Source organism: Hyla sarda, chromosome 2, assembly GCF_029499605.1.
Source record: "Hyla sarda isolate aHylSar1 chromosome 2, aHylSar1.hap1, whole genome shotgun sequence".
Taxonomy (NCBI): domain Eukaryota; kingdom Metazoa; phylum Chordata; class Amphibia; order Anura; family Hylidae; genus Hyla; species Hyla sarda.
The window spans coordinates 218,251,164-218,268,112 of NC_079190.1; the positions used below are offsets into that span (position 1 = coordinate 218,251,164).

Here is a 16,949-nt window from a genome sequence, read left to right on the forward strand (position 1 = left end):
AAAAAAAAATCCTTTTGTACCACCAAAATGTGCATCTTTACTGACCTGAGGGGTTAATTTTGCTAATATATTACTCATTTACAATGCTGTGACTTTAATATGCTGGTCAAAAGTGCAACCGTGGATTTATCGTTCATATAAAATATTTTATAATACACCATCATTTTTTCCTTGTATTTCCATCATCCTGTAGAAATGCAATAATAAAAAACAAAGTTGTTATTTTGATAATCAACCAAAAAAAATTATTCAGAAAGCACAGCAAAACTTGGATCACTGCTTGACACAGTGTAGACTTGGGTTGTAATATATTTATATAAAATGATAAGCATCTGACGTTCTGTCACACAGTAGAGGAATGGCTGTTGTTGTAGGACCCTTTTGTGCATTATTTAGAGTTCATTGGCATTTGCACAGTCTTCGCTATACTTCAAGTCTGTGTTCGCAAACTACCAAAACCGGGAAATGGCATATCCTTGAAGATTGTTCTCTCTTTGTTTTATATAAAATATAAAAGAAATAAACACACAACTGTTAAAAAGCTTTGAAGAAGTCTGCGTGGTCAGGTAAATAGTATCTGTTTCCAGTTTAGGGTCCAAGAGCTTCAAGTACCAATGCAAACAAATCCTCTACTGGGAGGCACTGGTGGGAAAATGAAAAAAGGTCTTGTGTCAGTCAGTGGATTATAAAGTGCTTCCTGTTCTGTAGAAGTGCACGTTACCTCTACAACAGGGCAATGTGCATTCAAGACGATATTACATGAGTTAAGCTCCCGTGCCACTTTCACTTGTTGGCATCATTTTCTTTATCCTCCAAGTCGTTGGCCTTCTCCCCAAGCAAATCCACCAGGGCGATCTTCTGGGAGTGGATTGTAGTTTGGGTCTTCATCTTGTGTATCGAATATTGCCTTCCTGCAATTCACATTAAAGATTAAGTACAAGCACTGATGAAGAAGGCATAAAGGGGGAGATTAATCAAAACCTATCCAGAGGAAAAGTAGCTAAGTTCCCCATAGCAACCAGATTGCTTTTTTTCATTTTTCAGAGGCCTTCTCAAAAATGAAAGAAGCGATCTGATTGGTTGCTATAGGCAACTCAGCAACTTTGCCTCTGGACAGGTTTTGATAAATCTCCCCCAAAATGTTTAACATAGTATTGCCTAAGATACCACAACTACTTGAGTGTGGCTATTGTACACATTGGGCAGATGCATGTCACAATATTTTCTGGATGCTTACATCTAATACTGACTTAAGCGGCAGTGTGAATGTATCCCATGTAGAGACAATTGCTTTCTTATTAGATGATAACTAGGAAAAATTGGAAGCTTAAAAGGAAAACTGTCAGATATTTTCTCCCGCACTATCCACACTACTGGTGGATAGTGGGGGAGACGCAGATTAAAACAAGCCCTACCTCGCCCGGATCGGCCCAGCCATTCGCCCGCAATTGTAGTTTTAATCTATGTATAAATCTTGCTGTAACTGGCACTGACGTCATATGAATATTCATCCCCCCTCCCTCCAGTTAGGAGCGGCGAAGAGAGGGAGAGCTGGAGGGAGGGGGATGAATATTCATAAGCGGTGCTGACATCAGTGCTAGTTAACCTGCAGAAGCCCTGCCCATGCCAGTTACAGCAAGATATACACATAGATTAAAACTACAATGGTGGGCGAATGGCCAGGCGGATCCGGGTAAGGTAGGGCTCGTTTTAATCAGCGTCTCCCGCACTATCCATCAGCAGTGTGGATAGTGCAGGAGAAAATATCTGACAGTTTTCCTTTAAGAAATAAAAATTGGTATCTCCTGCAATAACCATTTACTTACAAAATGTATGGCGTCTTTAAAATTCTTCCTCCTCCAGGCTGGTTAGGAAACACATCTTCTAAAAAGAAATAGATGTGTCCAACTGCAATACCTAATAATAATAAAAAATGGTAAATACAATATATATAAGGAACACCGTATATTTCCCATGTGAGGAATTCACACAAAAAACAAACAAAAAAACCACACTATTCCGTTAAATAGAAAGCCTCAGCTTAAAGAGGTAATTCGGCGCTAAGACAGCTGTCACGCTCCCTCCCATAGGCTTAAATTGAGGGGGCGGACATCCCACAGGGGCGGGGGCGTGATGTCACAATGCTCCGGCCCCGTGATCGCCAGTAATCAGACACGGAGCGAACACGCTCCGGGGACTGATGGTAACGGGTGCTGCGTGCAATATCACGGGGGTCCCCAGCGATCAGGCATCTTATCCCCCCATCCTTTGGATAGGGGATGAGATGTCTTAGCGCTGGAGTAACCCTTTAACACAGAAGACAAAGATGGCCATTACCTTCTAACAAACTGAAAATAATGGGCAGGGGGCTAATCTGCCGTGATTGTAGAGCAAAAGCAAACAAAGCCAAACAGTGCAGCAGAACCCTGCAGGAGCAAAGACTTATAGAAGCATAATAAATGTATCAGTCAGCCCATATGCATGCTATGAGATGCAACCAGATGATGGATAAGAGGAGAATACAATGATTAATACCTTTTGTAAAACTGTTGGCCTTTTCTTAAGTCCAGGACAAAAATTTGATTTTATTACTTAGGAGTAAGAGTATGATGGAGGGCTAAGCTGCTTAAGTCCCACAGTACCCTCCACCTCCTTCCTTCTCCCCTCTCTCTCAGTCTGCCCAGTATCACTGTGTAAGCTGTGATGTACGAAGCCTCTGTCCACAACTCCTGAGACCTGATGCAATTGTGTGATATAAGCAAGGGAAGTGTGCAGTATTGTGCTCCATTTCCCAGCAGGTTGGCAGAACCGGTTTTGACAGTTATGCAGAAAGAAATAGTCGGATCTTCTGGCCACGGAGTGAAGCACAATACCGCCCGCTTTCCCTGCTTATATCTCAAGATGTGCAGCGAGTCTCAGTAGTGAACTCAGTGTGATCATAAAACTTTTGACCATGTCTGAGTGACATGTTAAAATTGGTTTTAAAGGCGTACTCCGGTGGAATTTTTTTTTTTTTTTTTTTATCAACTGGTGCCAGAAAGTTAAACAGATTTGTAAATTACTTTGATTAAAAAAATCTTAATCCTTCCAGTACTTATTAGCTGCTGAATACAACAGAGGAAATTCTTTTTCTTTTTGGAACACAGAGCTCTCTGCTGACATCACAAGCTCAGTGCTCTCTGCTGACACCTCTGTCCATTTTAAGAACTGCCCAGAGTAGGAGAAAATCCCCACAGAAAACATATGCTGCTCTGGACAGTTCCTAAAATGGACAGAGACGTCAGCAGAGAGCACTGTGTTCCAAACAGAAAATAATTTCCTCTGTAGTATTCAGCAGCTAATAGTTACTGGAAGGATTAAAAAATTTTAATAGAAGTAATTTACAAATCTGTTTAACTTTCTGGCACCAGTTGATAAAAAAAAAAAAATATATATATATACATTTTCCACCGTTTAATGGCAGTGACAAGTAAATATATTACATGTAAATCAATAACTACAGGAGCGTTAAGATGGCCATACACAGCTAAAATCACAAGCATTACTGAATGCACATATCTTACCCAAGAGATCCACAATTATTGAATTCCCCAGCAACAATGAAAAGCCCATGAGAACCCATGGGAGGAATGGAGCCTGAAAATTCAGAAGCCCAAAAAAGTTCATTCGAACATAAGGATTTCTTCTGCTCCATACGTATACAAGCATTATTGTAAAAGCTTGGCCAAGGAAAACTAAATTTACAAAAAGTCCAAAGATCTGATAAATATTAAGGAAAAAAAAATATCTACATTTGCAGGTGAGTAGAAACAAAGTATTACATGAGCACTGTCATTTTTGATCTGTTGTAGAGACATGCCAAAAAGTTTTGGTCTGTTGGGGTATGAGTGTTCAGACCGTGACTGACAGCTAGAACTAAGACAAACTTACAATCTAAGTCTATGGGATTGTCTGTCGGCCACGCATTTTTCCCTACTCAATTGGTCGTCGTCTGGACACTCTGATCCCAACCGATCAAAACTTAAAACATGTCTCTAGGACATGTCAAAAGTTTTTTTTAAATGACAGGTACACTTTAAATATTGTACGCATGGGTACATTTTCAAACTGCAGATTTATTGCAGAAATTTCTGTGACTGTGTCTTATCTATATAGGGCTTGCAGACATCTGTTGGCTTGCCACTGAAACAACATAAAATGATTGGCACCAATGTTTAGTCACAAAGGGGGAGATTTATCAAAACCTATGCAGAAGAAAAAGCTGTCACGCCCCCTCCCATAGGCTTGCATTGAGGGGGCTAAGCGTAACATCAAAGGGGGGCGGAGCCGTGACATCACAATGCTCCGTCCCGTGATCGACAGTAATCAGACCCGGAGCGAACACGCTCCGGGGACTGATTCTATCGGGGTGCGGCGTGCAAGATCACAGGTGTCCCCAGCGGCAGGACCCCCGCGATCAGGCATCTTATCCCCTATCCTTTGGATAGGGGATAAGATGTCTAAGTGCCGGAGTACCCGTTTAACATCAAAGTCCCATTGAAGAAACATGGTCTAATTATAAGTGTGAACGCTCATTCCTTCTCTGCTGTAACATACACAACGCCTCAACATGACAAACAAAAAGCACATATCAGTAACATGATATTATGTAATATGACTAGATGTGGAACAGGAAGAGATGACAGGATCAGACTTCCTGCTGTAATTTGCAGCTTCCCCAAAGCACCCCCTTCTCTACACTGAAAAAGTACAAAAAATGATTTGATCCTTGCATCTCATGACCCCTGGTGTCACTGAAAGGCTGTAAAGGGGACAGAGCATATACAGCTGTGATTCTGCCATCATTTGAAAGTTGATCATTAGGGAACTTCATGCAGAATCAAGTCGATTAGTATTTTATCAGTATTATATATTATATTTGTAAGCCAAAACCAGGAGTGATTCCATAACACACAAGAAATATTCAATGGATCCTCCGGTGAACGACGGGATAACAAGGCGCTGACACAGTAGTAAAAGGGAACTGACGTTTAATCACCCATGATACAACGCGTTTCACAGTACAACTGCTTCACCTGCCTGAAACGCGTTGCATCATGGGTGATTAAACGTCAGTTCCCTTTTACTACCGTGTCAGCGCCTTGTTATCCCATCGTTCACCGGAGGATCCATTGAATATTTCTGCACAGGACATGGAAAGGCTGCAGTCACTTTGTTTTTTCTGCTTTTATCCATTGTTGCACTTGGCAGAGTGTAACCCCCGGGGGTAAGCGTGCAATTGTCTCCCCCTCCCTCCCCCAGTGCACCCCTTGGTAATACACTATGGAGCGCTGTCTACCTTTCTTTTCAATAACACACAAGAGGTAATCAAATATTACCATAACAGTTCTTTGTTTCTTTTACTTCTAGTTTTGGCTTTTGATGCAAAATACTGACCCAAATGGTATTGTATGAAAAGGATGGTTCCTGGATGTAAAAAACACAATGGCCCTGAGTGAAGTGTAGTTTTCTTTGTGGGTTTTAGCTCCCTACAATTTTTTTCTATTTACTAAGCTTTTCCCTATATTTAGCAATTTGCCCTACATTTTGGTTTTCCTCAGCTTAATTTCCACCACATTTTCTGTGGAAACCTTAGTGGATATGTAGGGTTTTTGTGAAAATGTTGGGAACACGCCCCTTTTCTGTGACCACACACCCTTTTCTAGACAGACATGCCCTTTTTTGGCTTCTCTCAGTAAAATGGAGAGTTGGTCGGGTTTTTCATTTCTGGCGCAGACAGAATTCTGTTGCAATGAGACAGAATTCTGTCACAAATTCTGCCACAGACAGAATTTCTGGCACAATGTGCCAGTTTCTTGGTCACAACCTGACAAATCATGTCGGGTTTACAATAGTAAATCAGGGCCAATGTATGGGCTCAGAAGTCTTGGCTCTGTACATTGTGTAGTAGGGTGGCAAATTTTTCCACTTTTTTCTCTGATCGAATCCTAATACATGGCAATGGTTGCCCACCCATAAGGGCAGCTCACATGCAAAATTTGGTTCCAATGCGGCAAGATCTTCTGTCTCCACTACAAGCTTCATGTTTTACAAGGAAAACGTGCCTTATATTGTGACTACTCCTATGTCTGAAAATAAGGATTATACTGAAATTATACCAGATGTCAGAATCACAGTCTCTCCTGTATTGTCATGTGTTTCTACTCAATTATACAGATTAGACAAATTGTTACCATCTTTCCTGCTGAAGACAACTTAGATTAGGTTTCACAAGTTCTACATATGGTTTGTTGGGTAGGGATTATGAGGATAAGTTAGGCCAGGGTCATTTGATACACTACATCAAGTGAAGAAGGAGCTGCAAAAGACTGATTTCCTTCACAATTAAGGCACATTTCCCATGTAAAACATGAAGCTCGTAGTGGAGACAGAAGATAATGTCTGACCAGAACCAACTTTTGCATGCAAGTTGCCCTTATGGGTGGGGAACTTTTGCCCGGTATTAGGATTCAATCAAAGTAAATTGAAAAAAAACAAGCCACCCCTATTGTGTAGTGGCCATTCTGCATCTCTGTTCTCATTCACTTCAATGAAAGCTGGGCTGAAGTAACCCAGCACTGCCGCTACATAATGTACAGAGCTGAGGTATAAAGGGTGAAAATTACTAAGCCTGGCATGTCACACAAGCAGTGTAAACCCCTGCCAGTGTAGGATTGTGCTGGATTCATCAAGAGATGCAAACCTTTTGATAAATCCAGATACTTCTGAAGCCACCTATGCTAGCAGGCATAAACTGTAGTAAACTCTATGCACTGTGTGAAGTCATGACAAATTACATGCATCTTTGGTTTTTTCTTAAGAATATTTAGCCAAATATTGGTGCATGTTTGGGTAAATATGCATTACTATTAATAATAACAATAATAATGTTTAAGGATACAGTCATTAAAAGGCCACCAAAAAGAAACATAAATACAAAATCAGCTGTGCGACCACGAAATGATCCTTCTTCAAGCATCCGGCAATATCTATATCTGGAGTTAATTTAAGGAAGAATTTCAATTATTTAGAGACAAATAGTTCCTTTATTAAAATTAACAGTTGAACCTGCAAACAACTGCAGTCAGTCAATTGAGGATTATAATGTGTTATACCTTTCAAGTTACATAAGTATTGGAGTTGTTTCCCATGACCCTTTACTCAGTACTTACACAGAAAAGCCATGGATACACTTGCTGGTCAATGGACTGTTTTGCATACCTGCGCTTGAAGGGATACTCCAGTGGAAAACTAAATTTTTTTTTTCTATAAAAAAAAAAAAGTAATAATAATCTCAACCCCTTTAAGGGGTACTCCCGTGGAAAACTTTTTTTTTTTTTTTTAAATCAACTGGTGCCAGAAAGTTAAAACAGATTTGTAAATCTATAAAAAAAAAAAAAAAAAAAAAAAAAAAAATCTTAATCCTTCCAGTACTTTTTAGAGGCTGTATACTAAAGAGAAATCCAAAAAAGAAATGCATGTCATGACCACAGTGCTCTTTGCTGACCTCTGCTGTCCATTTTAGGAACTGTCCAGAGCAGGAGTAAATCCCCGTAGCAAACATATGCTGCTCTGGACCAGGGGTTTTTCCACTTTCATTTTTTAATTACATTAAAAAAATCATAACTCTCAATTTTGCACCTAAAAATCCATATGATGGCTTATTTTTTGCGCCACCAATTCTACTTTGTAATGACATCAGTTATTTTACCCAAAACTCTACGACAAAACGGTAAAAAAAAAAAAAATCATTGTGCTACAAAATTTAAGAAAAAACACCATTTTGTAATTCTTGGGGGCTTTCGTTTCTACGCAGTACATTTTTTGGTAAAAAAAAAAGACCCCTTATGTTTATTCTGTAGGTCCATACGGTTAAAATGTTACCCTACTTATATAGGTTTGATTTTGTCGTACTTCTGGAAAAAGTCATAACTACATGCAGGAAAATGTATACGTTTAAAATTGTCATCTTCTGACCCCTATAACGTTATTATTTTTTCACGTACGGGGTGGTTTGAGGGCTCCTTTTCATTTTAGTCAGCAGAGAGCAAAGTGGTCAGACAGAAAAGAAATTCAAAAAGAAAAGTACTGGAAGGATTAAGAATTTTTTTATGGAAGTAATTTACAAATCTGTTTAATTTTCTAGTACCAGTTCTTATGAAAAAAATTATTCCACCGGAGGAGCCCTTTAATCATGTTCTATAGAAACTGCAATTGCAATAAAAGATTTAAAATTCTTAACTGGTGAACGCCATCTGACCATTCTTTATACCAAACTATTTTTAAACTGTCTAATAAATAAACATATATTGGAAAATAAAAAGATATTCTACAACCTCCGTTACCTTCAGCCTAGCGTCCTGTCTAGTGTACTTACTGTTCCTGTGTACAAGACACTCTAGCAAGGAATTCAGCCATCTGTCTTTTTTTAACTACGTGGTTAAAGTCAAGAAAGTGTAGTGGGTGGGAGAAGTCCATTACAAGATGTACACCAGACAGGATGTTAGGCTATAACAACAGAGCAGACAGTTTGCATCAAAGAAATGAAGAAAGCATGAAAGACCACAGGTAGTAAAATAACTTTATCAATATGTTAAATTACTTGACAGCTAATAAATAGGTTTTATCACTATAATTGACTTTTTATCCACCAGAAGCTAAATCCCAGAATCACATCCCTGGTTTCTGGAGCTTATAAATGACACTGAGGACAGTATACCCTTCCTATTTAAGTTCCCAGCACAGTCAGGAGGTCGCAAGCTTTGGGGGAGATTTATCAAACCTGTCCAGAGGAAAGGTTGATGAGTTGCCCATAGCAACCAATCAGATCGCTTCTTTCATTTTCAGAGGCCTGATTGGTTGCTATGGGCAACTGGGCAACTTTTCCTCTGCTCAGGTTTTGATAAATCTCCCCCAGTGCCATTTTAATGCAGCAGCCTACACTTTCTTGGGATTGGTAGCGGTCATAAAGTTATGGTATATTCTAGCAATATGCCATTGCCTTATGAGATGGTAACTTGTTACTGCTAAGTGGTAAGGGCTCATGTGGACAGCACTGTATGGCTGACACCCTATTTCGAAAATAAGCACTGTTTTATATTAACTGAACAAAAGAGGTGAAATAAAAATTTTGCTTTTAGATCCTTTATCATTTTAACAAAAACAAATCACAAACTATCCCCAAAATCACCCCATATGCCTAAAAGCCACTGTAAAAGGATACAGAAAAATCATATTAAATAAAAAATTGAATCCAACAGGTCCAAAAAACAAAAAGTTTGTTACTAGTCGCCATATCTAGAAGAAAAAAATAAACACAGAAAAGCATTAGTTATTAAAAGTTATTTTATTTGCTGGAAATTTACACATGTAACTATTTGTTAGTTGATTAGGCCCCACTCACATCCCATTTTGGATAATATGTGGAGTTATAAAACTTGTCAAAAAGGGATGTCAATGTATAGCCCATCGTAACCATTGACTTTATTGGGATAAACGAAGTCTTATTGTGACTATGTTCATTTCCCAAATCCATCCCATTTCTGTACGGGACTCAAAAAACAAAACAGTCACAATTAGGGCATGTTCACACTATGAAATGTGTGTGCTGAATTGCATTTGGGAACTCCACTGTGTGAATCTTAACATTGATGTGACTAGGCCTTCCACGGACCAATTCATACTACAGAATTTCAGCGGCGGAGAATTCCGACACAGATTGATCTGCCAAAAGAATGAACACGTTCATTTTTTCAGTGGAATTACGTACAGACTGCTTTGCAGTCTGTGGTGACAGTGCATCTCCACACAGTCCAACCGCCGAAGGATTTCTGCAGCAACCACCAGACAGAATCTCAGAGCGAAATTCCACGAGCAGATTCCATAGAGTGAAAATACCTTTAGACTAGACTAAATGTTCAACAATTAAATTCAACAGGTCGGTCAGGAGCACATCTGGCTAAACAGCGGCATTTCTTTTACACCATTCAAAGTACCGTGAAACCACCTTAAGAGACCCCCACTTGTGTAAATTGAGGCATGCTATGAACCAAGAAGCCATGTTAAAGATGGGGACTAGGTTTGAAACCGGAAGCCATGCTGTGCATTAGGAAGGAGATGAGAAACTCCTTTAGACACTTTAACCTGCATTGTATACACAGGTTAAAATAAATTTTTAGCTATGGTCAGCTAACAAAATAAATCTGCTAAACGTTCTTATTTCCTGCCCATGCAAATTTATTAAATTTCAGATGACATGAAACAAACCTGACAGTAGTACATTACTTCCTGTAGAAAATGTTGACTGATCCAACAATATTCAACCACATTTTTTAACACGTAGCTTAGACATTTATTTTATTTAAATTTCTATAAGACTTACCTGGTAATTTCTAAATATCAGTTCTGGGTTAAAATACAGCTGAAATGGTGTGATGATTTCTAATTGCTGGAAGAAAGAAAAAGAGATAAAAAGGATTTGAGACAAATGAGGTAAATTATTATTGTACATAGAATCATAAATCGAGCTATCGGTAACTCCCTACTTTCTACCCTGTTACTACTATACTAGAATATAGCAGTATTTTATACACAAACAGAATAAACACAGCAGCATGCTTGCTCTGAACACTATAAACTTTTAGACTCCTCCAGGTATAGGTACCTGTTCTAGGTCACTGACCTTACAGTAAAGCTAACCAACAGAAAGTAAACAAGCAAGGTTTCCATATTGCTTGGCTGGTGAACTTTTACAAGGGCTCCTTCACATGGAAAAACTTGAAAGTGTCCCTACCAAAACATTTGACATGTCCTAGAAACACATTACAAGTATTGATAGGTTGGGGTCGGAGCATTCAGCCCCCTACCGATCATTAGAACAAATTGGGAGAATTGTGTGTGCTTAAAGGGGTACTCCCCTGGAAATTATTATTATTATTTTTTTTAAATCAACTGGTGCCAGAAAGTTAAAGGGGTATTCCAGGAATTTTTTTTATTTGACTATGCTACAGGGGCTGTAAAGTTAGTGTAGTTCATAATATAGTGTGTGTACCTGTGTGTGACGGTTTTCTCACAATTCTTCTGTGATTTTCACTCCAATATTTATTTTTAAAAGAATAAAAAATGACAGATTTTTTCCCAGGTTGTAATGTGGCCGAGACCTGACTCACTAGTCAGCTGATGACAGGGAGCCTGTCTGCTTCAATGGGTGGAGCGATCACTCTGTTTATTTTAGGAACTGTTTGGAGCAGGAGAGGTTTGCTATGGGGATTTGCTCCTACTCTGGACAGTTCCTAAAATGAACAGAGGCGTCAGCAGAGAGCACTGTGGTCAGACAGAAAGCAAATTCAAAAGGAAAATAACTTCCTGTGGAGCAAATAGAAGCTGATAAGTACTAGAAGGATTAAGATTTTTTAAATAGAAGAAATTTACAAATCTGAAAAAGACAAAACCAGCTTACCCCGCCCTGGACAGCTGGAGCACTGATCCAGGTGCTGGACAACACCAAAGAACAGAAAAATGAAGCGGTATAGAATCCAGCTCTTATGCAAATAAAATCCATGTTTATTCCAGTAGGACACGTTTCCAGCGCAAGGCGCGCTCTTAGTCATACACCAAACGTAAGGGAGACATGGGTATATGTAGGTGGAACAATCACACCGGAGCACTAAACACTATAAGTGTATAGCAAAGCGAGCCCCGACTATCGTCCAAATGGCCTCTCCAAGCCTATTGAGTTCACGACTAGCAATCCCCACATGGTTGTCTCATCCGGGCTTTTATAGGTGCGGTCCCAATTGCTGCATTTGTTGTACAGTCATGCAAGTCACCAGATCTTTCACTTCTTTTGTCAATAATTCAACGTTCTGTATTAAACAGTATCAATTATAATATCACCTACCGTGTTTCCCCAAAACTAGTACCTACCCCGAAAATAGGCCCTAGCCGGATTATCGGGGTGGGCTGCAATATAAGCCCTACCCCGATAATAAGACCTAGACCAGTGATCTCCAACCTCCGCAGGTTGAAGACCACTGACCTAGACAATGCCCGGGCTGCAAATATTAAAAAGCAATCTTTAACTTACCTTCGTCCTCCGTTCCCCCGTTGCTAAGGAACCGGCCTCGCTGTCCTCCACTGTTCTCGCTCGCCGGCCGGCTTCTTACATGACAGTCGGCTCAGCCCATCATCGGCAGAGGCGGGACATCGCTGCGGCCGGTGATAGGCTGAAGGCTCTGAGACGTCACAACACCAGGAAGCAGCAAGAACAGTGGAGGGACCATGAGGCCGGTGCCTTAGCAAGGTAAGTTAAAGATTGCGAAGGTAAGTTAAAGATTGCTTTTTAATATTTGCAGCCCGGACACAGGAATAGATACAGCGCGGCGGCTGATAATTATTTGGCAGGGGGGGGGGGGGGGAGAAGCTGCGCTCGCGAGTGAAAAATTATCAGTAGTGGGGATTGTGGGGTGCAGCGCTGGGCTGATAAACCGGCGGGGGGGGGGGGGGGGGAGTTAGGGACGTTGGGGGGCATTTACACCCCCATTATCATCATGTGATATGCGGAGCTCGCGCATATCACATGATGATAATGGGGGGGTAAATAACGTTGAACCGCCATGTTGTTCAATGTGCATACCTTACCATACCCTACCCTGAAAATTAGCCCTAGTGTGTTTTTTGGGGCTAAAATTTATTTTCGGAGAAACACGGTATGTGGTATATCTGGTTTCGTGCATGGCCTGTCAGATACAGTATGTCATGTGTATGACAAATCCACTGAAGGTGAGACTTCGCAAACATCTGTCTGACATCCCTCATTTCTTATCTAAAAATGTATCAGCAGTTTCCAAACATTGTGCTGAGATGCATCAAGGTAGTTTTACATCTTTAAAGTTTTCAGAGATTGAAAGAGTGAATCCGTCTAAGAGGAGGAGATCATAGACAGAAGATTTTAAATAGAGAAGTGTTTTGGATTTTGAAACTTTCAACCCGCGCACCACTGGGCATGAACAAGCGGCAGGATGTTGTATTACATTATTAATAATTTTGGATGTATTATTCTTCCAATATTTATGTGCCGTATTTTTCGCCATATAAGACGCACGTTTTCTTCCCCAGAAGGTGCGACTTATACGACAAATACACATTAAAACCCTGTCCTATCGCGGTGGACCCTACGGCTATCAACGGCCAGGACCCGCGGCTAATACAGGACATCACCGATCGCGGTGATGCGCTGTATTAACCCTTCAGACGCAGCGATCAAAGCTGACCGCCGCGTCTGAAGCGAAAGTGACACTAACCCGGCTGCTCAGTCGGGCTGTTCGGGACCGCCGCAGTGAAATCGTGGCGTCCCTAACAGCTTACAGGACACAGGGAGGGACCTTACCTTCCTCCTCGGTGTCTGCTCCGTGCCGGGATCCCCTGCATGGCTGGCGCTCTCCGCCGTCATCACGTCGTCGTGCACGCTGTCCAGTCATCCAATAGGAGTGGCGTGCGTAGCGACGTGATGGCGGCGACTGCGGCTGTCACGCCCCCTTCCCATAGACTTTGGTAGAGGGGGCGGGCGTGACGTCACGAGGGGGCCGGGCGTGAATACATGCCCGGCGGCCGCGAACACGGAAGCCCGCACACAGCGTTCGGAGTAATGAACTTCCCGACGCTGCGTGCGGAGCTCCGAAAGGCAGGGCAGCGCACGACCCCTTTAAACGCACACTTTTTCTGTCTCCTTATAATGATTGGCATGGGTCTAAACTCAGTCCACAACCAATAAAAATGTTTCACATGTCTAGAAGACATGTCAAAAGTTTTGGTAAGTGACAGACTTTTTAAAGTTAACAAGTATTTTGGTGCTGTTTATGTTATTTATTTATATTTTTACAATCCTATAGAGAAACACATATGAAAAACATCATACAATCCATCAATTGACAGGTACACTTTAATTTGTTCGAAATTAAAAACACTACTTTAACAAAGAAGTAATGGTGTTTGGAGACATAAAGTGCCACTGCTGCATGAATAAGCAGTTAAAAATAAATTAATAAAATACAGCAAGTGCAGGGTGTGTGGGGTTAGATAACCTCTGGGTACACCCTATCAGCTAGCTCATGTCGAGAAAAGCAGAACACCCACCCCAACTAGGGTAATAGTCTACTGAAACCTAGTCTCATTTGACCTAAAGGGTCCCTGAGGATTTGATGCAGAATTCAATACAAAAATTGTGGGTCAAAAATCCATAAAGTTTACTGCATCATTTCAACTACAAACTGCAGAAGAGATCTGACTCCGAAGTGGGCCTCCATACTGATCTGCAGCACGTCAATACAGATTAATGCAGATTTTTTCCATTGGCTTCAATGGGGAAGTCAAAATCTACATTAAATGCGCAGGTGTGGTGGTTTTAGCTGACAGCTCAAGTAACCAATCAGGACACTGTTGGAGCTATGAGTCCTAGCTGAGAGGAGGGGCAAGAAATACAGACAATTCTGGACTAGAGATGGGAAGTCTTTTCTTCTATGATTTTTTGAGTGTGAAATAGGTTATTTTAAAATTGATCAATAATCTGTGTGATAAGTGGTAAGCACACATTGCTGGGTTACTTTGCCCCCATTCATAGCAAAACTTGTAGGCCATGTCCAGTTAAAGCGTACCTCCAATGCCTTTTTTTTTTTACTTTTTCTGAAAAACGACTATAACGCAGCACTATGGCGGAGCTATATCACACCATGTGCAGAGGAGCAGTTGCCCATGGCAAACAGATTCCAGCCTTCATCTTTTAGAGGCCTTTTTTAAATGTAAGCAGAAATGTAATTGGTTGCTATAGGCAACTTCTCCACTGCACAAAATTTGATAAATATCCCAATTTGATTTTGTATTTGGCACTGGAATAGCTTTCCAAGCGCCTTATCTCCCCACTCCGCCTCCATAGACCCTTGCTCTGGAGATGGGGCCTTATTTGTCTCCTTATTCATAGAGCTATGCAGCGCTGAGCGAGGAGAACGGGTGCTCAGAAAACTGTGCCAAATTCAAAAATCAAAGTGATTCTGAAAAATAGCTATACTGCACATGCTGCATTTTCCATAAAAGCACTGAAGGTACACTTGAAATCTTATAATACATTCTTTTGGCAAACTTTGCCTCATCTTGATATTTCGGCTCCTTTTCTCGTTGTCTAGGTTACAGACCCCCACTTCACTGTAGACATGGTGGTCAGGCTGGTGTTAATGCATGCCTCTCAGTGAAGCCAGCAGATCTGTGGCTGCCTGGCGCAGACATCTAAGCCAGTTGGTCCCGTGTCCCATGCGAAGCCTTGCCCCTTTCTGCCCCACTTGCAAAAGTGCAGCTTAGTAAATCTCTAAAGTGTCCAATATACGAGCTACTTATATAGCACCACCTGTACTGGAATCCAGGATGGAGCTGCTGAAAATGTCGTAACATTTTTTCTTTTGGTGAGAAATAAAGTTCTATGTAGCTTTTACTGCATTCAGAGATCCGGTAGTGCTGCAGTTTTTCTTCAAATTGCTTACGGACCACGGCACCATTTGGGGAGTGCCTAGAGGAATCTGCTAGGTGAGGTCATTCTGTAGTTCACAGGATGTCAGCTGACCAATGACAGACCACTTCCTGAGACACACTAACCACTGATTTTCTGTGGGTTAGGTTTGTGGCCACATGACCCAATTACAGTTAGAATTGGGTACATAGATGCAGCTGTACTGTAAAGAAACAGCAGTCACTGTAGGACTAGTGATGGGGAGCGAGCATGATATGGGGAAAAAATAAAACCTGGAGGGCTTTCTAGATACAGTTAGTAAAATGGACTGATTAGATGCCTGTAGATACTTTAGGATAAATAATTACAGAAGATCACATTCTTTAGGATAAATAATTACAGAAGATCACATTCTTTAGGATAAATAATTACAGAAGATCACATTCTTTAGGATAAATAATTACAGAAGATCACATTCTTTAGGATAAATATTTACAGTATATAGAATTGTATCATCTTTAGCTAGGAGAGTTTTTTCATTCCTAGGTGCAGGAGCACTGCATCAGGTGTCTTTCCTCTAGGTAGGTACCTGTGTCCACTATGTAGGTGACAGGTGATACATCCTACACTGGGTGTCTTTCCTCTAGGTAGGTACCTGTGCCCACTATGTAGGTGACAGGTGATACATCCTACACTGGGTGTCTTTCCTCTAGGTAGGTACCTGTGCCCACTATGTAGGTGACAGGTGATACATCCTACACCGGGTGTCTTTCCTCTAGGTAGGTACCTGTGCCCACTATGTAGGTGACAGGTGATACATCCTACACTGGGCGTTTTTCCTCTAGGTAGGTACCTGTGTACGCTATGTAGGTGACGTGACAGGTGATACATCCTACACTGGGCATCTTTCCTCTAGGTAGGTACCTGTGTCCACTATGTAGGTGACAGGTGATACATCCTACACCGGGTGTCTTTCCTCTAGGTAGGTACCTGTGCCCACTATGTAGGTGACAGGTGATACATCCTACACCGGGTGTCTTTCCTCTAGGTAGGTACCTGTGTCCACTATGTAGGTGACAGGTGATACATCCTACACCAGGCGTCTTTCCTCTAGGTAGGTACCTGTGTACACTATGTAGGTGACAGGTGATACATCCTACACTGGGTGTCTTTCCTCTAGGTAGGTAGGTACCTGTGTACACTATGTAGGTGACAGGTGATACATCCTACACCGGGTGTCTTTCCTCTAGGTAGGTACCTGTGCCCACTATGTAGGTGACAGGTGATACATCCTACACCGGGTGTCTTTCCTCTAGGTAGGTACCTGTGCCCACTATGTAGGTGACAGGTGATACATCCTACACCGGGTGTCTTTCCTCTAGGTAGGTACCTGTGCCCACTATGTAGGTGACAGATG

The 16,949-nt window shown here is 41.3% G+C and overlaps 1 protein-coding gene across 1 annotated transcript in view; it reads right to left on the reverse strand.

Moving 5' to 3' along the window:
• DERL2 (derlin 2) overlaps positions 1 to 16,949 on the reverse strand; it is an 18,700-nt gene continuing 1,751 nt past the window's right edge. The window contains exons 2-7 of the mRNA XM_056556393.1: positions 10,421 to 10,486; positions 9,263 to 9,336; positions 6,941 to 7,034; positions 3,564 to 3,759; positions 1,827 to 1,917; positions 1 to 911 (exon numbers count right to left, since the gene is read on the reverse strand). Coding sequence (XP_056412368.1) covers positions 806 to 911; positions 1,827 to 1,917; positions 3,564 to 3,759; positions 6,941 to 7,034; positions 9,263 to 9,336; positions 10,421 to 10,486 — 627 coding nt within the window. The 3' untranslated portion in view covers positions 1 to 805. The remainder of the gene's footprint in view (positions 912 to 1,826; positions 1,918 to 3,563; positions 3,760 to 6,940; positions 7,035 to 9,262; positions 9,337 to 10,420; positions 10,487 to 16,949) is intronic.